The 24536-nt window shown below is 44.1% G+C and overlaps 1 protein-coding gene across 1 annotated transcript in view; it reads left to right on the top strand.

The window, feature by feature from the left end:
- The first annotated feature begins 753 nt into the window (after window positions 1–753).
- LOC126459141 (uncharacterized) overlaps window positions 754–24536 on the top strand; it is a 110877-nt gene continuing 87094 nt past the window's right edge. Inside the window, exons 1-3 of the mRNA XM_050095843.1 lie at window positions 754–809; window positions 16687–16919; window positions 22115–22241. Coding sequence (XP_049951800.1) covers window positions 754–809; window positions 16687–16919; window positions 22115–22241 — 416 coding nt within the window. The remainder of the gene's footprint in view (window positions 810–16686; window positions 16920–22114; window positions 22242–24536) is intronic.

The raw sequence follows: 24536 nt of genomic DNA, 5'->3' as shown, positions 1-24536 counted from the left end.
GTATCTGTCTTACAACTTTTATGTAAGCCACTTCTTTCATAAAAAAATTATAGTTATTTAAGACTCTCAGACTTGCGTCCGCTTTTGCCACTATTTGTTTTGTTTGGCGATTCCACTTCAGGTCACTCCGGATGGTTACTCCTAGGTATTGTAAGGTAGTTACTGTTTCCAGAGATTTTTCGCCAGTAGGGTAATTGAACACTACTGAATTTCTTCACCCGCTTATGCGCAGGACGTAACATTTATTTATGTCCAGCTTCAGCTGTCACTCCCTGCACCAATCTCCAAACCTCTGCAGGCCTTCCTGAAATATTTTGCTCACTGAACGACAGCGTGGAACTGCATCGAATGCCTTCCGGAAGTCAAGCAACACCTTTGACTACGATGCCCTTGCTGTCATGACAAACAGATGGAGATGTATTCATCAAGATACCTCTTTGCGGAATCCCTGGTGACTTCTGCACACACGTCAGAATACGAGAGCATAAAGCATGTTCGATAGTTATACACCAGAATGATGTCAGTGATATGCGCCCATAATTATGTGCAGAATCATCTTAAACAATCGAAATCCTTTCTGGCGATAATCACATAAGAATTCTTAATGGTGCTCAATAAGGTATATACCATTCCTCAAACAGAAACTACAATTCCTCGAAGGGTAATTGGGAAAAGCTTACGGGCCGTAATTGCTTTTCGCAGTGCGGGCTGTAATGGACTGGAGACCCAACCCTCTGACTGTAGAGATAAGGGATGACGTACAATTTCATCCTCATCGCCACCGATCTAATCTGGACATTACTTGTTGCGTGAGTGGACCATCATCCTCCAAAATAACGGCTTGCCGTGCTGGAGACCAAACCTCCGCCACTGACTGCGGTCAGCTTCTCCATCAGTGCGACCACAGGATCCACTGAAAAGCATTACTATATTTCCACCGCGATTTTACAATTACAACTTCCCGCTGGTGTTCTGTATTCAAAAACCCGTCCTGTAGTAAGCATAAGCTTGCATTCGACCATATAACATATTTTGTAAACGTTCTACAACTGAAACTACACTTACATTTTGTTTGACAGTAGAAACTCTACTATGAGTATTTTACTACGCACACTACTGAGGCTTTGTTTTATCAAGTACATTAAGCTCAAAAGTTACATTTTTCTTTGAAGCGGTAGGCCTAACAACTATCTATCCTCACTGTCAGTGGTAGTTCACACTGACATCCACTGATTAAACTTAACTATTTTGTTCTTGATTGCCTATAGGTACCAGACATTGCAAGCGTATTCTGGAAAGGGTCGCTGTTTGATTAACGGACAATTTTAATCCCTTCGTAGAACAGTCATAGGAGAATTGCAATAGTAGACAAGCTTATCTTCTTGATTTTGTAGTGCTTGGATAAAAAGTTTACCATAGCACATTTGCTACAAATATTTGTTAAATATGTAGTATTAAAGATGCGTGATTTTCACATTGTAAATTGTTAATAGTAAAACACATCAGTTTCAAGTGTCTTTTTCTGGTAAAAGTACTCTATACAGAACTTGATGTAAGGACAAATCAAAATTTCACGAGAGTACATTATATTTATATATATATCAAATAACTTGAGTTCAGAAATGATTTCTTTTGTTTGAGAATTTGGAACAGTATTTCATATATTTTCAGTAGGCCCAACTATATGTACTTTGCAGAAGGATAATGCTCATGAAGTGATTATGGCAGAGATATTTTCGTAGGTAATGTCGAAGAACAATAAACAATAATACCTATGAATATTTTACGTATAATACCTACTCGTTGATTAATTTTCCAGTCGGCATCAAAATCCTTTCCACCTTCCTGCCCTTACGGTTACGGCTACTTTCGACCAGCTAGGTTTTGGTGACAACACGATACGCCATAATACACTCCTGGAAATTGAAATAAGAACACCGTGAATTCATTGTCCCAGGAAGGGGAAACTTTATTGACACATTCCTGGGGTCAGATACATCACATGATCACACTGACAGAACCACAGGCACATAGACACAGGCAACAGAGCATGCACAATGTCGGCACTAGTACAGTGTATATCCACCTTTCGCAGCAATGCAGGCTGCTATTCTCCCATGGAGACGATCATAGAGATGCTGGATGTAGTCCTGTGGAACGGCTTGCCATGCCATTTCCACCTGGCGCCTCAGTTGGACCAGCGTTCGTGCTGGACGTGCAGACTGCGTGAGACGACGCTTCATCCAGTCCCAAACATGCTCAATGGGGGACAGATCCGGAGATCTTGCTGGCCAGGGTAGTTGACTTACACCTTCTAGAGCACGTTGGGTGGCACGGGATACACGCGGACGTGCATTGTCCTGTTGGAACAGCAAGTTCCCTTGCCGGTCTATGAATGGTAGAACGATGGGTTCGATGACGGTTTGGATGTACCGTGCACTATTCAGTGTCCCCTCGACGATCACCAGTGGTGTACGGCCAGTGTAGGAGATCGCTCCCCACACCATGATGCCGGGTGTTGGCCCTGTGTGCCTCGGTCGTATGCAGTCCTGATTGTGGCGCTCACCTGCACGGCGCCAAACACGCATACGACCATCATTGGCACCAAGGCAGAAGCGACTCTCATCGCTGAAGACGACACGTCTCCATTCGTCCCTCCATTCACGCCTGTCGCGACACCACTGGAGGCGGGCTGCACGACGTTGGGGCGTGAGCGGAAGACTGCCTAACGGTGTGCGGGACCGTAGCCCAGCTTCATGGAGACGGTTGCGAATGGTCCTCGCCGATACCCCAGGAGCAACAGTGTCCCTAATTTGCTGGGAAGTGGCGGTGCGGTCCCCTACGGCACTGCATAGGATCCTACGGTCTTGGCGTGCATCCGTGCGTCGCTGCGGTCCGGTCCCAGGTCGACGGGCACGTGCACCTTCCGCCGACCACTGGCGACAACATCGATGTACTGTGGAGACTTCACGCCCCACGTGTTGAGCAATTCGGCGGTACGTCCACCCGGCCTCCCGCATGCCCACTATACGCCCTCGCTCAAAGTCCGTCAACTACACATACGGTTCACGTCCACGCTGTCGCGGCATGCTACCAGTGTTAAAGACTGCGATGGAGCTCCGTATGCCACGGCAAACTGGCTGACACTGACGGCGGCGGTGCACAAATGCTGCGCAGCTAGCGCCATTCGACGGCCAATACCGCGGTTCCTGGTGTGTCCGCTGTGCCGTGCGTGTGATCATTGTTTGTACAGCCCTCTCGCAGTGTCCGGAGCAAGTATGGTGGGTCTGACACACCGGTGTCAATGTGTTCTTTTTTCCATTTCCAGGAGTGTAGTTACAGGCGCTCCTGGTTCGAGAAACCGCTAGTAGTCAAAGAACACAGAAAAAGCACACATTCAGGATGCTTTTGAGGCATAATTACATTACCTTAAAACAACTGAATATTTTGGTACACGTTAACGAACCTCCCACAGCTACCGGGTAGTTATAATTAAAGTGCAGCAATCCACAGAGGAGCAGTGCGGGCTGTAGACATGCTAATGGGTCAATGCAAAACCGATTTACACTGAAAAAGTAAATTCCAGTTTTGGCCAATGACTTTCACCCTGTCATTTGACAAGCCATAACCTGAGTGGACAGTATGGTTATCGAGAAGAGAGACCGTGCGCTGTTAGCGGAACTATTTTATTAGAACGACAGCAATTACAGCGCTACATTGAGAATTAAAGTTCTGAGGAGAGGCCGAATGTCATTAAATGGTTTAAACAAGATGACAATGAAATTTAAAAACGCGGGTGACCTTGGTGTGGCATCTGAAAGAGGAGGCCGTCATATCCCGGTGGAAGTTAATGACGAGTTTGTGTTAATGTAAGAGAGATGGGTAATACCTCATGTCACTCGCCTGGTGAAAGATCTGCTAAGTGGAAGCTTCCACAGACGCGTTATCTCCAGAGGTTTTGCAGATGCATGGACTGTAAAATCATATTATCTGAATCCACTCAACCATTGGTTGTGCGGATATCTAAGGGAACGCGTCTACCAATGTCCGGCCATTACCTGATTTGAAGGCCAGTAGACAGAAAAACGTTGCTCAGATTCCACCCGAACTGCCGTTGCAAATGTCGATTACTTGTTTTACGTACGCAGCATATCGTCGACGACTTCAGTTGTCATACTGAACACATCCTATGAGCGGCGGTTAGTAAAATCAACGTTATGCCTTTCTCAGTTGTCTAAGTTTTTCTGCCCATGTCTTGTTCCTAATCAATTACATATGGAACCATTCCTGAATTTTTTTCGCTTTCACGGCATAAGATTTGCACCTAGTGGTCAAAGTTGGAACTAACTTTTTTCTAGCTTGAAACAGCTCCACCTTAACGCATTAGCATATCTACCAAGTTCCTCTACCATACGACGATTACTGTCTACGCTGGGCTTCTGCGAGTAGCTGCATTTTAATTACTTCCATCCGGTACTTTCTATATTTTGCTTTGCCATCTGCGCTCGCTCAGTACATCCACATATTTGAATGCACGTTGTGTTAAGTCTTCTTCCTCTACTGTGTCAAGCAGACCAACTAATTTCATCAACTCTGTGTCACGTCTTGTCACCAGGCGCAGTAGGTACGGATGCCAGAAATAGGTACGCGATTGTTGTGGCAGATGCGCTAAGTAAACGGGCCTCCAGTACTCGTCCTCTTCGGATATCTGTAGGGTCCGAACTCGGAAGGATACTGCCGCAAGGATCGTAGACCTCTGGATCGTTTCTGAGATGAGCTGCCAGTAGAAGTTATAATGCGAGATGCAGTCAGCGGGCCTCGAACGGATCGGGAAACGAGCTCCGGTATTTACGCCTCACCGAGGCCTCCTCTGGCCGCGTCTTCTGCTGGGAGCCGGCGTAGGGCGTGGGCGGGCGGCGCGCTGACCCAGAAGCGGCCAGCCGCGGTCCACTTCCCTCCCCAGCCGGGACGTTCCTTTGTTCTGCCGCAAACAACTCTCGCTCTCCACACACACACACACACACACACACACACACACACACACACACACACACACACGTATTGTCCCACATACCACCGCGGAAAACAATAGTCGACAGTTAGCGCCTCATTCTTGATAAAGGATTGGCATGTACTTTAACTGTGACCCTAATTACACTGCTGAAGTGTTAATAACGGTGTGTAGGCAGCATCTGATGTTTGTTTACTCTCGTCGTCTCTTACCGTGTCGAGTGAGCAACGCTCGACTACAAGCAACCGTGAGAACGCCTAAAGCTCCTCGCATAGGCTACCACCACACCGAGGCCGTCGCGAGAGTGGCGTGTATCGTAGGCGTGTACAGTAGTTGCAGTCATTTGATCATTTAATAGGCAACGTCGCTCTCGAACAAAATTTCTGGTAGCCACTGTACGAGCAGCTGGAGTCCAAGCACTCGATTCGTACTGCTGATGAAAGGTGAAAAATTTTCAGAACTTTGGGTTGGCAAATGTTGCCACATCTGGCTTCCAGTCTCGATCTCACAAAAGGTGACTACTGTCTGTCCATCTCACTCAAAGAGTGAGATGCCACAAGCGAGTGGCTCGGACACCAAAGTCAAGAACTCCTAACAGCTCGGATTAAAAAGCTCACAGAGCGCTGGAATCAATTTTTAAGTGTTGGTAGTGACCACTTTTAAAAACTCTTAAATTTAATTTCGGTGATAAGTTTGTGGTTTTTTGTAGAAATTACGCTCGTTAATTATTGAAATTCCTTCATAACATAATAATAATAAATAACATTAATTATGGTGTCTAGGAAGCCTGCTTACTCGGTTCGCTAGACAAACATTCAAACAAGTCGTATTAATGAGTTTTGTTACAAAAAGAAAAGATACAATACTTAACTTTCGCAATTACACAGATGTGACGCAAGCAATGGGCGGCAAACGAAATAATAAATCTTCTTCAGTGTAAACAATTCCAAGTCTGTGCTACATACAAGCGAAGTGACCGGTTAGATGCTTCTATCTAAGTCGCTAGTCTTGAAGCTACTCTTCAGCTGGGCCGTCACCTGTCTGTCGCGGCGCTGATGTGCTCTCCACATAGGAGCCGCTGCTGTCGCGTTGTCGTCCTGGAGAGGGGGTCTGTCAGCGAGCGATTGGCTGACGACTTCTCACAGCCAATCCTTCTCTATCGTTCCCGACTGGCGTGCCGGCGTTTGACTTTTCGCCGTAATAATAATAATAATAATAAATAATAATAATGATAATAAACATTATAGAAATTTAAAAAAGGGAAATATTGAACCTTAGCAGCGTCATACGAAGAAAACCGCGAAGCCATGACGAATACGTTAACAAACTGCTTAGTTATAAACAAATCCAACAAGATCTAATAAATCGATAGATCAAAACGGGCCGTATCCTCCCCGTATTGCACAATATCTGCAGTTTAAAAGTCAACAGTGCTGATACAGAAGACTACATAACAGCGAAATTTTAGAAGCTTGTGCCCGAGTGATCAACGGATAATTTGCGTAAATCTATAGCAAACATAGTAGAGAGAAGGACTACAAAGTTCATCCTCTGCATCAGAAAGGAAATAATGCAAAGGCGAATAATTATGATGGCCTCTTATTAGTCCCAGCAACTTACAAGACCCTGTCGCTACACCTCTTAACACGACCAGCCGAGCATAAACTAGTAGAATGTAGAGCAGGATACCGAGATAGTCGGTCGTCAGCAGAACAAGAACAGAATCTCAAAACACTAGTACAATATTTTACGCCGAGAGGATGATTTCAAAAAGAACTATGACTCCATCAACAAAAATACGCTACTCAAGATACCGTCAGATGTGGGGGTTGATGAAAAACCTACTGGGGTTTATGAGAGCAACCGTGACTACACAAGGTCTTAAATAAAGTTTCACCGAGCGAAGTGCGCAGTGATTAGCATAGTGGACTTGCATTTGGGAGAACGACGGTTCAAGACCGCGTCCGGCCATCCTGATTTAGGTTTCCCGTGATTTCCCTAAATCGCTTCAGGCAAATGCCGGGGTGGTTCCTTTGAAAGTGCACGGCTGACTTCCTTCCCCATCCTTCCCTAATCCAATGGGACTGATGACCTCGCTACTTGGTCCTCTACCTCAAATCAATCAACCAACCAGCCAAATAAAATTTCAAGGATGTTTCTTGAAACTCTTTGAAATCACAGCAGGAGGTCAGAAGAGAGAAGGGCTCCCGCTTCTATTGTTCAGCTGCTTATTGGAATAAATAATACATCAACGGCGCACAGAATTAAACCTTCGGGACACATTCCACCCCATACGGATTGGGAGTAAGTAGAATGGTGTTGGTATAATTGCTTAGTTTTTGCAGACGATAATGTCATAATAACATAAGATTTTGAAACAACAATTGAACAAATTAATCTATTGAAGGAGTTAGCAGAACGAATTGGCTTGCAAATACCTTTTGGGGAAAAAAGTAATGGCAAATATCAGGGACGATACAACGGCAGATAGACACCAAATACACAAAAATAAAACGTGTGAATAGCTTTAAATTTCCATGCGAATGGATTTCAGCCAGTAGGCTATACGAAGAAAAGAAGTCTTGAAAGAAAGAGCCAGAAAAATGGAAATAGCTTTCGAAGACAGACGAAATATTTTCAGCAGAAAGTGCTTTTCGATATATATACCAAAATTCATCATTCTAAGTATGTCGTAAAAGCATATGCATCCTTTATCTCAACCTCAGTAACAGACGTCTACTACCAGTTTTAAAAAGAAAAGAGAATGATTTTAAAAAGTTGTATCTGCATAAAACGGACGAAATAAGAGATTTATTGTAAAACGGAAAAAATACGGAAAGAATGCGCAAACACTGAATTTGGTTTTGTGGGCACGTAAGAAGGATGAATTATTCAAAATGGACGAAACACAACTTTAACATATTTCATTGGAAACCAAAACTAGAATACCGTGGGACACGAAAGTCAAAAAAGATCTAGAGAAAATGTGCACACAGCCGGAGGACAAGCAAAACCGAGACATCTTCAGAACAGCTGCAATGATGTCTGGGACTTTCTGAGACGAAAAATGAACAACTGGTGCCAGACGTTCAGATAATCTCCGGTGGTACACATTGTGCACTGATGAAAAAGATCTGGCTGAACATAAGCGTCGTCATGATTGTAAGCTATATGCTCAACTAACGAATCAAATAAAAATACCAGAACATAAAATTTGTCCTTACATTCTGGACATAAAGAATAGAGGTGCTCGAGTAAACTGGCTGGTTTTCCCTTACTATTGTCGCTTGAGGCAGTCTAACAAGCGCGGTGGTGCAAAGTAATCTCTAGGATGTGGCAGCCAACAGAACATGGTTAAGAATATCTGTAGGAGAACACAATTTATCACAAACATAATGAATTCTCTAAAAATTTTAGCCACTGATTTTGGTCAAATAGAGAAAGTAAAAGTAATTCAAGTATTTCAGAGAAATAATCCATAAAAGGGGTTTAGAAAAATCTGCTTAAGAGGAAAAGGTTCGGAGGTCAGAAACCATCTATGGTACCACCAAGAACATTTACAACAAAAATGTTTCTATAAGAACATTAAAATAAAGTACTCCCTTAGAGTACTGAAACCAGGCTGTCTGTATGCCAGAGAACACCTGATACTGAATCACAACTTGGATAAGTAGAAACTCTGTGCTGTAACTCGCTTCACATGGTGTTGAGAAATATGTGGGTAATCTGATTGTGCGTGCAGTTGTTTGGGAGCGCGACTAGAAATGCGCAGAGGGTTTGCAGAGCCGCGTTGCCTAATTAGGGACGCCCGTGCAGTTGCTTTACCTGAGCGGAGAGCGGTGAGCGGTCACGAGCTCAGTTCAGTGGCAGCCGAGACCCCTGGGAACGCTCCTCGTGACGAAAGCAGGAGCAGCAAGCACCCCGCGAGGCTCGCAAATCACGCGCCGCCCAGCTGCTGGAAGGCCCGTCCAGCTGGCCCTGGGCGTCACTTCACAGGGCTTTACTGTCACAACACGCGAGCACAAATTTCGTCCGTTTCGTCTTGTTTCGCCCACGAACCACAAAGTTACTTTGATGCAGTCCCCAATACCTGCCACTTGCCAGCTATCATCTCCATTCTACCATTACTGCTGCATACCACATCACCGATGACATGCCTCGTATACGCACATCCAGGTATGCCGTCTATTGTGGTGTCACCGCCAGACACCACACTTGCTAGGTGTTAGTTTTAAATCGGCCGCGGTCCGTTAGTACATGTCGGACCCGCGTGTCGCCGCTGTCAGTGATCGCAGACCGAGCGCCACCACAAGGCAGGTCTCGAGATAAGGACTAGCACTCGCCCCAGTTGTACGGATGACTTTGCTAGCGACTACACGGACGAAGCATCGCTCATTAGCCGAGCAGCTAGTTAGCATAGCCTTCAGCTAAGTCAATGGCTACGACCTAGCAAGGCGCCATTAGCATTACATTGCATTTATCTAGAGAGAGTCTCACTTGTATCATCAAGAAAGCTGTATACAAATGATGGATTAAAGTTAAGTATTCCAGCAGCTACGTACTTTTCTTTATAGCATTCATTAAGTATCCTGTTTCAGACCTCACGCCACCCTGCGTGAGTTAGCGCGTGCATCTTGGCCGCCTCTTTCTATTAGTGTACGTAGTGTTGGCAAGTCTGCCGACACTACATCTATCATCCCTCCAGCTACACTTTTCAGTAACGATTCGTGTCGCGACATGACCTCAACCATTCTATCCCTTCGATGCGTTATGATTTTCACTGGGAACTTTTTCTCTATGAAGCGTTTCAAGACTTCTTCACCCCTGAGCCTACCGATCCGTCGAATATTTGTCAGTCTCCTGTAACTTCACATTTAAAAGGCTTCTAATAGTTTCAGTTCTGTCTTTCCCACTGTCCATGTCCCGTTATTATACAGACTGTGCTCCAAACATAGCTTCTCATGCATGTTTTTCTGGTCTCAAAGTTTATAATATTTGGATATTACCGACTGTTTATTTTTATACGCTTTTCCCTTGTGTAGTCTCTGCTACTGCGTCTGTCTTGTTTCTTCCTCCCGTATCTACACTATGTGATCAATAGCATCTGGACACTTTTTAGTGGACATTAACACGGGGTGTGTCCGCCATTCACCTTTATGACAGCTTGAACTCTGCTGGCAACACTTTGAATGGCGTGTCTAAATATCTATGGGGGAATGGTAGTCCATTCTTTCTGAATAGCCGAAACCAGCAAAGGAGGTGCTGTTGGGCGCTGCGTTCTGGAGCGAAGTCCACGTTCTATCTGATCTTAAAAGTGTTCCATTCGCTTCACGTCGGAACTCTCGGCAGGCTAAACCCATTTCAGGAATAACAAACGATTTCCACACGGGAGATCATTTATGACAGAGTGCATTTCCTTGCTAATACAAACAATCATCTCTCCGAACTCTTCCTCCACAGCAAAAGAATACACAACGCTTCAAATGTGTTCATATCCTTCGCATCTAGCGTGTCCTTAAGCGCACTAACAGGACCGCACCCTAATCTGTTCTGGTAGATTAGTATTACGGTTATGCTTCGTGGACTCAAATGGGAATCCCTGGGGTGAAGACGGCGTTCTTTTCGCGAGATGCTATTGAGAAAATAGACATAGGCATTGACAGCTAAATGCAGAACGATTCTACTGCCGCCAACGTACATTTAACGTAAGAATCACAAACATAAGATAAAATAAGAGAAATTAGGGGTCTTATGGAGGCAACTAAGCAGTCGTTTTCCCTTCTTTCTATTTGCGAGTGGAACAGGGATCGAAATGAGTAGTAGTGATACAAGGTATTCCGCGCCACCCACCGTGGGGGTGGCTCGTGCAGTGTGTGTGTAGATGCAGATGTAGAGGAAACCACGGTAAACACCCCCCACACAGTAACACCACCACCACCTCCGTACTACGCTCTTGACAGTACCTGTGACGGTAGATAGCGTTCCCCATGTATTCGCCAAACGCAGACCCTTCCTCCGTATTGTCGCAGGCTACAGCGTGATTCACCACTCCTAGTCACTCGTTTACAGTCATCCACTGTCCAGTGGCGTCACTGTTTACACCACCTCAAGCTTCTACAGAAATCCGTCGCTCATGAGAAGCTGCTAGACTATTGTACCCTACTCCTTGGCTACAGTCATTCTGCTAGTTGGACTGCTGGTAGATTTTGGAACTAACTACTGAATCCCTCCGCTGATTTCAAGCGATTTTTTACAACCACCGTCCGTAACGGTCGCTATCAGCTTACTTTTCTGAAGTTTCGGCGGTAACAGCATGGATGGTTGGCAAGGCTGGCCTTGTAAAATTAAACAACTTTGTGTTATTACGTTGGTGCTGAAAACGTCTGAAAACAAAGGAAAACAGCAGCCGTTATTTTTTCCACGGGCATGCAGCTCTATTCGATGGTTTAATGATGATGACATCCTCTCGGATAAAATATTTCGGAGGTGAAATAGTCCTCCATTCGGATCTCCGGGTGAATACTACTCAGGAGTACCCATCAGCAGCAAAATCAAAACTAGTGTTCTACCGGTCGGAGCGCGGAATGTTAGATCCATTAATCTGGTAGGTAGGTTAGAGAACTTGAAAAGAGAAATGGATAGGTTGAAGTTAGATATATTGGGGATTAGTGAAGTGCAGAAGAAAGAAGAACAGGACTCCCGGCCATGTGAGCACACGGCTATCGCCACATTTAGCACCCTGTCTGTAATTCTTTCGGTGTTAGTTGTGTGTGCAGATAGCTCTGAATGATTAAATTTTGTTACGAACAGGAAGAATAGAAACGCGGGTAAGCTATTATGAACAGAATAGTGAACGTATTATCATAGCAAAGTTTGATATTAAGCCAACACACACGAAAGTAGTACGAATTTATATGCCTACTACCTCCGTAGATGATGATGAGATTGAAAGAATGTATGAAGAGAAAATAACTTATTCAGGTAGTTAAGGCAGACGAAAATTTAGTGGTTTTGTGGGGAACTTGAATTCGATATCAGAAAAAGCAAGCGAAGGAAAATTTGTAGGTGAATTCGGACTGAGGGTGGGAATGGAGGAATGAAAGAGAAAGCCACCTGGTAGAATTTTGTGAAGAGCAAAATTCAGTCATTGCCAAGACTTGGATTAAGAATTATGGAAGAACGTATATGTGGAAGAGACCTGGAGATATTGCATTACGTGATGGTAAGAGAGATTTCGAAACCATATTTTAAACTGCAAAACATTTCCAGGAGAAATGCTGATACTGGCCGTAATTTACTGATTACGAACTGCAGATTAGAGCTAAAGAAATAGTAGGAAGGCACGAAATCAAAACGATTCCTGTATAAATTGGAAGAACCGCAGGTTGTTGAGAGTTTCAAAAAAAGCATTAGACAACGAGTTAGTGAATCGTCCTTCCGAAGGCGAGTCTAATGCGCTAAGCACTGCGCCAACTCGCTCAGTACTAGCGGGGATTTCTGCATCAGATCAGTCGTAAAACTTCAGCCTAAAGGAACAAAAACTGTCTCCGTCGTTCCGTAAACACGTCAATGGAAGGGCTCCAAAGCCTCAATACCGAACGGTTTCTGCTCTCCAGGATCAAGCCCTGTACTGGCTTTGAAAGGATTCGCACGGAACTGAGGTGCATGCACGAACCATTATTTCGAGTACTGCAAGTTGCCTTCGGTCCACTGGGAAGCCTGATTAACGGGATTCCTCTCCGCTGGTCCTTGGCCTTTCGTAATGGTACTGCCCGACATTTGCGGCGATGAGTTAAGCCTGGAGAGCAAGCGGCTGCTTTGTGAAATAGCGTCCTTGAACTTTTGTCGCAGTGACCATCTTCACCAGATGCAAATCTCCTCCAGATGTTATATTTCTCGTTCCGCGACCTGAACGTCGTAGTGAGAGTCTGCGTGGGAGACGGCAAGGCTAATGTACAATAGCAGCTGCGGCTCCTTCACTGAACGGTTGTCGGATTCCTGCGTTACCTCAAGAGGCAACGAGCGAGTGTTCAGCAGTTATAGTTTCTTAAAGGATTCATTTCCATCATTTTCCTTTAGTATGGTTAGTAGGTATAAATAAACACACAGTTTAAGAAATTGCTTGCATAGCTTGACACGTGCTCGGAAATAATAACTTAAGCAGAAATTGCTTATAAAAAATTTCATATGGAAATTATGCGTTCTCTGTTACCTTACACCACACATTTAGCACCCTGTCGATAATTCTTTCGGTGTTAGTTGTTTGTCTACATAGCTCTGAATGATTAAATTTGTGTTACGAAATGTCTGTCGCAAGAACGTGGTGCACTTTGTAAGTATGGTGGTGAAAATCAAACACCCTGAAGTGCCAGTCATATAGTCACAAAACGTCTTGCCATATTTTCAGCTTTTACACTGTTGACCTCATCTGCAGGACCATACAGCGACACAAATTGTGCCTTGTATAACTTCGGTTCTTCTTTCTCTTTTCTTCTTCTGCGCAAATCTCTTCATCTCAAAATTGCATATACATCATGTAACTAATGAGGAAGTATTGAATAGGATTGGGGAGAAGAGAAGTTTGTGGCACAACTTGACCAGAAGAAGGGATCGGTTGGTAGGGCATGTTCTGAGGCATCAAGGGATCACCAATTTAGTATTGGAGGGCAGCGTGGAGGGTAAAAATCGTAGAGGGAGACCACGAGATGAATACACTAAGCAGATTCAGAAGGATGTAGGTTGCAGTAGGTACTGGGAGATGAAGAAGCTTGCACAGGATAGAGTAGCATGGAGAGCTGCATCAAACCAGTCTCAGGACTGAAGACCACAACAACAACAACACATCCATCATCCTCAATTATTTGTTGTATACATTCCAGTCTACGCAATACTTCCTCACTTTCACGGAGGATAGCAGTATCCCAGCGAATCTTATCACTGATATTCTTACGCGCCATTTCTAAACCATTCTTTCACTTCCTTCTTTGCTTCTTCGACAAAGAGGTTGAACAGTAGTGCAGGAGGACTACATCCTGTTTTACGCCTTTTTTAATCCGAGTATTTCTCCGTTGGTCTTCGACTCTTGTTGTTCCCTCTTGGGTTTTGCAGCTATAGTATATTATCCGTCTTCCCCTACAGTAGAACACATATCTATGTTTTCTGAGGATTTCAGACAGCTTCCACCACTTTACATTCTCGAGCATTTACTCTAGCTCGACAAGTCGGATTAACGTTTATTCATTTTTCTTAAGTCTTCCTTCAATTGTCGAGCGTAACGTCAGAACTGCATCTCTCGCACATTTAACTTTCTCAAAGTCGAACTTGTTGTCATCTAACAGAGCCTTAATTTTCTTCTTTATTCTTCTGCACATTATACTTGTCAGTAACTTGGATGCATGAGCTGTCAGCTGAATGTGCGATAGTTCTCGCTCTTGTTGTCTTGTAAATTGTGTAGATGATGTTCATCCAAAGTCCAGCAATATCTGTCCAGTCTCACAAATTCTACACCATAACGTGAATAACCGTTTGGTAGTTACTCACTACAAATATTTTAGAAATTTCCAAAGGGCTGTTATGTATTCCTTGTTTTATCGCAAGCCTTCCAAAACTCCTCCTGGTCTCTGACTAGATCTTCACTTCTGCAGACAGTTCAGCACCTTAGCACAAGATTCTAATGTACTCTTGCCGCATAAGCGCTACCTGTTCTGTGTGTAGCAGGAATATCCTTCCGCACTCTTAAAGTTGAGTTCTTTGGTTTTAAGTTTTATGAAACTTATTTTCAGCTATATGTATGCTGAATCTGTCCTCTCCTTTTCAATTTCTTCGAATTTTTCCTGCAGTTATTTCGGCTTAGCTTCTTTGCTCTACTGATTTCGTATCAAAATTTTCGTGTTACCCTGTTTCATTGATCAGCTACAGTATTTCTTCCGTTATCCGGAATTTCTGTGTTGATACGTTTGTGATACCATTACCAGTAAACGACAGAGTCTTTAAAGCATCGAACTCGCATGTATAAAACAGATTCAACAGACTGATCAGTTCAAAAATGACTTAATATGTTAAATAGCAGGGTTTAAGTTTGTAAGCGAGAAAACGTTTAGGCAGTTTGCGCTCCATTTTCAGGAAAAGCTAGATTTTCACACATCTAAATGTTTATGGCGTCATATCTTGTGAGCTATATTGTGTAGTTACTGTGTGCAAAGTGTGTTCCGAGTAGATTCGGTAGTAAAGAACTAATAAGTTAAAACGTCGATTCTGATACTGAAGTTTTACTGCATAAGCAGTGAAAGTGTAGCAAGCGAAAAACTTTTTTCCTTTTCACGGTTTTGTGAAGGGCGTCAGCGAAAAAAAGTTTCGTAAATGATTGCAATTATGTGGAAAGTCTGTTGGAAGATACTAAACGCTCCTAGTCTCAGGTACTGGCTGAATACAGAAGGGGTATTAGCGCGCCGTCTGTTACGTTGCCTCGAGGCAAACACACGTTTTGTAACTGTAATACTTCTCTTATTGCGTTATCCCTTCGCTCAATAATTATGTGAAATATTGAAAATGAATTTTTTATTGCTCCTGGAGGACGTTGGATAGGCATCCTGTAGCTGGTTCGTGGATAGCAGTTTAGTAACATAGAGTTGTCTAACTTCCGTGATTACCATTGTCTGGAAAGGCCGTTGTTCCTCACTTGAATTGCGTAATGTGAAATGAGGTCGGTTGATTTTCTTATTCTAACATCCAAACTTCCAGTAATCAGAGAGTAAGATCGATACCAAATGTTGTATGGCGATAGAGTATCAACCGAATCTCCGGTTTATTTCGTGCTAGGTGCTCTCGTCGAGCAGAACGGGCGTAAACGTTAATTAAAAACAACACACGAACTACGGAGCACAGGAGAAGCATAACCGTTAGTGAATAATATGTATAGTTTCCGTGGGGAAGTTGGTACAGTGTTAGATCGTCGCAGCAAGGGTCTTTGGTTCGTATCCCAATGATGACAATTTTTGCAGTATTATGAGTGAGTGTGTAACATGGGACTGTCAATACTTCCGCACGTGTGATGTAATTGTTTCTGTATTCTAAGTTCCGACTGTTTACGTTTATCCTGTGAAACTACAAATGCACTAGCTGCTTCATCACGAGTGGTGTCTTCTGTCTCACATGTCCGACGAAACAGCACACCTGTCTATACAAATGTATCCTGTATGTTTGCTACTTTCAACTAACGAAGCGAAAGCAGACTGCCAAAAGAACAGTGCTACAAAGTCCGTAGCGTCCTTTTACATGTCAGGAAAATGTCCTCCCATATAAGAGTTTCATGCGTAAAGAGTTAAAACAAATTTTCATCAGCGCCGTATGAACGCGGGACTCTGGTACGACGACCGTACGCTCTACCAGATCGCCCGCTTGAAATCTATGAAACAATGTCTCACAAAAACCGTTTTTCTGTGCTCCGTAGTTCTGGTGTTACTTTTAATTACCGTTCATGCATGTTCTACAGGAGTAACGCACATAGCACGAACCAAGTCGGTGTTTCGGTTGATACTGTATCCACATACAACGTTTGTTACCGGTCTGAGTGTCTGACACCTGCAGGTTTGGGTGTAAGATCGAGCACTGTGTGTTTGTCTTGGCGACGCCTCCGCGGTGCAGAGCAGCGGGTGTACAGACAGGTGGTGTTGCAGGTGGCTGCTGGTGGTGGTGGCGGCACTGTGGCCGCTCCCCTTGGCGGGCGCGTCTCCGGGCCACACGCACACGCAGCACCTGCACCCTCCCGTGGAGATCGCGCCGCTGCCGGCGGCGCCGCGCGTCCTCATGCCGGCCATCCCCGCCGCCGAGGTGGCCGGACACGTGGCCAGGGCCGGCGCCGCGCTCGCAGACCGCTTCGACCGGCTCGAGCCCGCCATACACTCCAGGGGTGAGTCCGCCTGCGGCTGCCGCTAAACCCATCGACAAATTATACGACGGCTCTTCAGAAATATTACACGATGTCTAGTAGTAATGGGCATTAAGCTGCCACTCGAAATTGCCCTGATTTAACATGCCCTCTCTACAAACGGCTTCAACCCAGAGGAAACAAAACTATTAGGTGATCTGACTACTCTCCGTAAGGATTCGTCACAGGCACGCATACGTAACTCAACGGTAATTCTCTTGACACCTGAAATGATCTACTACTGATTATTGTGACCTAAAACGTGACGCTGTCATGGAACATAATGGAGACACGACGAAACAATTGCTATTCTGAAGCCCTCGAGGCTAGTTTACCTCCCGTGACCTGAAAGCAACTTACTAGTGCAAAGAGTGGCTTATTTCTTAATACTCCTTACGGACAAAAATTGTTATGACCAGACGAAACCACACTCTCCCGGCCATTACTATGGGTTATCTCATTGCTCTGGGTGATGGCTCATCTCAACTAAAATATACACTGGTGTCCAGAATGAAAGCAACAAATCTCTATTCCCATCGATACCAATTCGATTCTACACAGAGTACGCGAAAGAACTTGCCCCTCTTCTAACAGTCGTTTACGGCAAGTCTCTAGAGGAACGAAAGGTTCCAAATGATTGGAAAAGAGTACAGGTAGTCCCAGTTTTCAAGAAGGGTACTCGAGCAGATGCGCAAGACTATAGGCCTATATCTCTGACGTCGATCTGTTGTAGAATTTTAGAACATGTTTTTTGCTCGCGTATCATGTCATTTCTGGAAACCCAGAATCTACTCTGCAGGAATCATCATGGATTTCGGAAACAGCGATCGTGTGAGACCCAACTCGCTTTATTTGTTCATGAGACCCAGAAAACATTAGATACAGACTCCCAGGTAGATTCCATTTTCCTTGACTTCCGGAAGGCGTTCGATATATTTCCGCACTGTCACCTGATAAACAAAGTAAGAGCCTACGGAATATCAGACCAGCTGTGTTGCTGGATTGAAGAGTTTTTAGCAAATAGAACACAGCATGTTGTTCTCAATGGAGAGACGTCTACAGACGTTAAAGTAACCTCTGGCGTGCCAGAGGGGAGTGTTATGGGACCATTGCTTTTCACAATATATATAAATGACCTAGTAGATAGTGTCGGAAGTTCCATGCGGCTTTACGCGGATGATGCTGTAGTATACAGAGAAGTTGCAACAATTGCAGCGAAATGCAGGAAAATCTGCAACGGATAGGCACTTGATGCAGGGAGTGGCAACTGACCCTTAACAAAGACAGATGTAATGTATTGCGAATACGCAGAAAGAAGGATCTTTTCTTGTATTATTATATGATAGCTGAACAAACACTGGTAGCAGTTGCTTCTGTAAAATATCTGGGAGTGTGCGTACGGAACGATTTGAAGCGGAATGATCATATAAAATTAATCGTTGGTAAGGCGGGTGTCAGGTTGAGATTCATTGGGAGAGTCCTTAGAAAATGTAGTCCATCAACAAAGGAGGTGGCTTACAAAACACTCGTTCGATCTATGCTTGAGTATTGCTCATCAGTGTGGGATGCGTACCAGGTCGGGTTGACAGACGAGATAGAGAGATCCAAAGAAGCGGCGCGTTTCGTCACAGGGTTATTTGGTAGGCGTGATAGCGTTACGGAGATGTTTAGCAAACTCAAATGGTTCAAATGGCTCTGAGCACTATGGGACTCAACTGCTGAGGTCATTAGTCCCCTAGAACTTAGAACTAGTTAAACCTAACTAACCTAAGGACATCACAAACATCCATGCCCGAGGCAGGATTCGAACCTGCGACCGTAGCGGTCTTGCGGTTCCAGACTGCAGCGCCTTTAACCGCACGGCCACTTCGGCCGGCAGCAAACTTAAGTGGCAGACTCTGCAAGAGAGGCGCTCTGCATCTCGGTGTAGCTTGCTCTCCAGGTTTCGAGAGGGTGCGTTTCTGGATGAGGTATCGAATATATTGCTTCCCCCTACTTATACCTCCCGAGGAGATCACGAATGTAAAATTAGATTCGAGCGCGCACAGGAAACAGGAACAGGAAAGGGAGGTAATGAGTAATGACACACACCGTTAGGTGGCTTGCGTAGTATAAATGTAGATGTAGATGTCCCGTGTCTAAGTCACGATATAATCATACCAACTGTCAACAGATATACGTACGATCGTGTTTTGCACGGAAGATGGCTTTCCGGTCGACGGACAACCACGCCTAGGATTACGTCAGGGCACCTACGAAACGTGGCAGTGTTTCCTGGGTAGCCCCACATCCACAATCGCTGTGTACACAGTTACATATGGTGCAGTATGGCACAGAGAAGATCCCTACCGGACTGTCTGCGGTGGAGTACCATAGAAAGAAAGGAAGCAGGACAGTCCCAAACTGGTGTGGCCAGATGGCTTAATGAGAATCGTTCTACTGTTTCTCGGATGTGGCGACTGATTACAGACACTGAAACTGCATCCCGGAGACCAGGACCGTGCCGTGCACGTGCGACTTCAGAGGAGAGAGCCATTATTTGGCTGTAAGTGCACGACGGTACCGCCTTAGTACTGCACGGCAACTGGCATCTGACTTCGCAGCATCACCTGGACGTGTTGTGTTGAGGCAAATGTCTACAGAAGGCCTCCGCAGAGTGCCTTTATTGTTGGAGACTTGCTGTATGTCTACCTCTGAGGCGTCTTCTTAGAAGGGAACGTCTAGAGCGGAGTCGTGAACATGTCACCTGGACGATCGAACAGTGGGCCAATGTTCGTTTCACAGATGAGTCCTGAATTGATCTGGAGGGTGAGTATCGACGGATTCGGATCTGGAGGGCCCGTGGAACACGATTTCGTGACCCAAACGTTGTGGAAAGCGATAGATATCGAGGAGGATCCCTAACGGTGTAGACAGGAATTATGTTGACCACTCGAATAGCCCTTCATGAAATTGTACGGGTCAATCAACAACGTTTAAGTCATGCCAGGTATCGTGACGAGATCTTAACACCTCATATGAGGTTTTTACGAGGTACTGTGGGTCCAGACTTCGTATTGATGGATAATAGCGTTGAATCTCATACAGCACAGGTGGTGGATTTTTTTTTTATTGGAAACAGAAAATACTGCACGCATGACGTGGTCTGCTAGCTCTTCCGATTTGAATCCCATACAGCATGTCTGAGATGCACTACGGAGACGGAGTGCATGACGTCAGCATACACCAGCCACTCCTCAGGACTTGCAAGTAGCTCTGCAGGAAGAACGGACGTTATTGCCTCAACATGAGGCATCATTCACAGCATGCCCCGACGTTATCAGGCCTGTACTGATGCCTGTGGTGGTAATACCCCCTACTGAGTACATTAACCAGTTGTCGCAATGTGTGTGCAAATCCGTTAAGATGAAAAAAAGGAAGAACCTATTTGTCTACTGTTACGAACGTTGCTGTCGTTTACGTTCTGAATCGTTTACATCGTTTCTACTTTACTATCACATTTTTATATTATTTTCCGGCAAAATAAACGGAACTTTGCAAAATTTCTGTTAGTTGCTTTAATTTTGGACACCAGTGTATAAAATATTAGTTCAATTTATTACGTGAATGATAAAAGCATTCACTTAATTTGATACAATTCTTTGAGACAGGAGTACTTGAAAATTTACAACTGTAGTAGACTATCGAAGCATCACTTCATGGATTAACAAATTGTTCTCTTCAAGTACAGTATTCAACGTTTACAAAAGTACGTTTCCATGTGAGAGCTGAATAACTCTCTAGTCCCACTCGAAGGAGTTGACTGTTTCAGCTGAGTTCACGAACCTATTGACCACCCTGTGAGGGCGCTGCTGTGCTGAGAGATAGGGTAAATCTTCTGTAGCTCCTCCCATTCGTTCCTGCGAATTGCAGCGAGATATTGCTAATGTCTGTCGTATCGATGTGCCTTACCGACTGTGATGTGCCACGGCCATCTTTGAACGATGTCACAAAAACAGTATTGAGTCAAACATCAGTAAGCCAGTAAGATACATTCGGGACGACGACGGTTCAATCCCGCGTCCGGCCATCCTGATTTAGGTTTTCCGTGATTTCCCTAAATCGCTCCAGGCAAATGCCGGGATGGTTCCTTTCAAAGGGCACGGCCGACTTCCTTCCCCGTCCTTCCCTAATCCGATGAGACCGATGACCTCGCTGTCTGGTCTCCTTCCCCAAAACAACCCCAACCCAGTAAGATATTTAGCTCTTGCATAGGCACACGTGCAAGACCTCAAAGTTGCTCACATTACATTAGTGTGCAAAACTTAGGGATGAAAGTAACTTTCTCAACATGTGTCACTGCCAAATAAAATACCTCGATGAAACTTGGACCATATGTGGAAAGAACTGCTACAGTACAGCACAAAAAAACTGGAAGAAATACGCAGTGGGACGAACAGAAACGACACTTTTATTTAAAGACAGTAATTACACTGAAGTGAGCACGATTTTTTGTGATTCCTTGCACATTACAAAAAGCGGGACACAGTTCTTAATAGGCTCTGCAACATACTTCCAAGCTGGCCACGAGATTGGTATGTGGTTTGTCGATACCTGTCTATTAACAGGGACAGTACAGCACGAAGAATAAAGAGCAATCCAGCAGCGATTCTGGACCGCTGCATGCTTGGCGGTAGCAGTCAGCGCTATCCAGCGCGGTGTCTCGCTGCTGGAGCACTGGATACTCTTCATGTTTAAGTGTCCCTGTTAATACACTTCTACAAAACAGAAATCAAAGTAGACTAACCTGGGATCGCTCTATCTTAGGGGCACGTAAAATTCCGCTTTAAAAATCATTTTGTTTGTAATTGGAAACAAACTGACACTTTCCGTTGACAGTGGTGGTCGCATGAAACATGTCACGAGCAGTATTGGTTTGGGCCGGCTCCAGCTACACATTGCAAAAAAAAAAATTGCAAATATCTGCCGAGACACGAGAGAAAGTGCGACTGACGATTTTTAGGAGACCGAAATCTGAATGTTGGAAACATTTCAGTTGCTCTAGTTTTATGAAACAGGTTGGATGATGATTGAAATGGTGGTGGTGGTGGTGATGATGGATGAGAGTAAATTAAACCGTTGTGGCAAGCAGCAGACTAGTTTTGAAGTCCCCGTTACGACGTGCGCTGTATTTTCAGGAGTGCGGCAGCTGCCAGGAAGCGCGGCCTGGTTCATGGGCGCCTCGCACGCCAGCAAGAGCTGGGCGCGGAACCTCACCAAGGTGGCGCTCGTTGCCGAGGAGGCCACCAGATACGTTGCGCATGCGTAAGTACCGCAGCCTTCGTTTGTCTCTCTGTGACTGACTCCGCCTGCACCTCGCAGTTTACGTATCATTATTGCTGATGTGATCTTTCCGGTACCATATTTGTATTACAGTATTTTGTTGGACCTATAATTAAAATACGTGTTTCCAGTAACAAAGAAGCGAAAGCAAAAATCGTTCACCCACTGGATGATGTGGAAATGTTAGAATGTAGAACAATAGAAGAGCTTATTTCCAAACGGTCTTCTATTAAAAATCTTGAATTCGTCTACTTCTTTACATTATGCATTCCACATTGTATACAATATGGTGTTATTCGCCGAATTGTCCTATTTCGCGTGTTATATATTTTAATTTTTAATCCAACTTGAACAACCGTTACTTTTATGTCAAATGTTTCTTAAACCAACTTGGACAATCTATGGACGCTCGTAAATGACATTCGCCCTCGATCACCTATTAAACAACTGGTTAAGTAATTGGATATTGTAACTACAGTATCGCAGTATGTACACTGATAAGTCAAACATTATGACCATTGCTCACAGCAGTATAACTGTCCGTATCTCGGGACCAGAACCGTGCTACAGTGGTTTGAGGAGCATCATAGTGGACTCACGTTGGTGTCTCGGCGACCAAATTCGCCTGATGTAAATCCTAACGGAATGGACGAAACAGAGTAATAAATACACCTATCAGAATCTGATAAAGGAAATATTACACCGGAAACTGATTATCATATTACTTATCTCCGAATGGACAAACTTTCAGTAACGTGTTAGAATTACATCACATTGCAAAAGAAGACACTGGTACGCGAAAATGTATTCTCTTCTACTTGCTTCTCTTGAAAGTATACCACAACGTGGGGTCATGTATACACCGTTGGTAGAAACCGGAGAACTTATTTTACTGCAGTCACGCTCATATATTGCGCATAAAATATTGATTTCCTTTAAAGTGTCCCCGCATAATATATGGCTGAGAAAGACGTAACACCCCTATCATTTTTGTTACTGCCAGTGCTCTTTTGTTTTATTTGTCACTGTAGTTTCCACGATTGCGGAACCTTACGATAGCGTGAGATAAATCGTAATAAAACTCTTTTTCATTAAACAACAACATAAACAACGTCCACCATCTTGTCAGATCTGTCGTCAATCAAAATTCGTCTCCATCACTTCAACTACGATCTATGTTTGGCAAACGCTTCAGACAAAGCATCAAATATTTGACAAGATTAGTGAAGTTTGACAAATGGTTTGATAGTTTACAGAAGCCGTAAGACAGACTGAAGACAAGCTCTACATCTGTACTCTGCGAACGACAGTAAAGTGCATGGTACAAGGCAGTCCGATTATACTACTTATTGTTAAGTCTTCTTCACGTTTCATTCCCATATGGAACGGGTATTGCCGATGTGGGCGACATTAATCTAATCCAAGGTCCCCTCAGGAGTGGGGAGACTTACTTAGGGAATTGTAGTATACTGTTAGAATCCTCAATTAGATTCCTCGTTTAATGCAGGTTTTTAAAACTTCGTAAGAAGACTATCGTGGGATAGCGTTCAAAGGCATGCCATTTTAGGTTTTCAGCGTCACAGTGACACTCTCCCGTGGTTCAAACAAATCTGTAACATTTTGCGCTGCCCTTCTTTCCATAGATTAAATAAGCCTTGATAGTCCTATATGTCATGGGCCCAACATATCTGACCAATTTTCTAATAAGGGGCGTACCAACGATTTCTAAATGATCTCATTTGCAGACTGATTTCCCCAGTGTCCTACCAATAAACCGATGTCTGCCACATGCTTTACCTACAACTGAGATCGTTCCAGTTCATATCCCTACAAATTGTTACACCCATATATTTGTTATACATTAATAGTCTACGATGAGTCACACAAGTGTTTTGTAAGCAACTAGTTTTGTAGACCTCCTTCATTTTGCCAGTATCCTACCGATGAACCAAAGTCTCCCTACGGCTAAACCTCTCTCATCATTCCGTTTCATACCTATACACATTGTTATACTCAGTGTTGAGTTTAATGATTTCAGCTGTAACTCACTGTTATTGCGATCATACGATACTACATTTCAGCGTTTAGTGAAGCGCACAATTTTACATATCTGACACTTTAAAGAAAGTAATAGTCTTTGTACCACTTTGAAATCTTACCAGGATCTGACTGATAATTTGTGCAGCTTTTTTTGGATAGTGCTTCATTACAAATAACTGCATCATCTGTGAAAAGTCAGAGGTTACCATTAATATTGCCCGCAAGGTCATTAATAGA

The sequence above is a fragment of the Schistocerca serialis genome, chromosome 1 (genome assembly GCF_023864345.2).
Source record: "Schistocerca serialis cubense isolate TAMUIC-IGC-003099 chromosome 1, iqSchSeri2.2, whole genome shotgun sequence".
In the NCBI taxonomy this organism is placed as follows: domain Eukaryota; kingdom Metazoa; phylum Arthropoda; class Insecta; order Orthoptera; family Acrididae; genus Schistocerca; species Schistocerca serialis.
The sequence above is the reverse complement of the archived record's forward strand: the minus strand, read 5'-3'. Positions and strand labels throughout refer to the sequence as shown.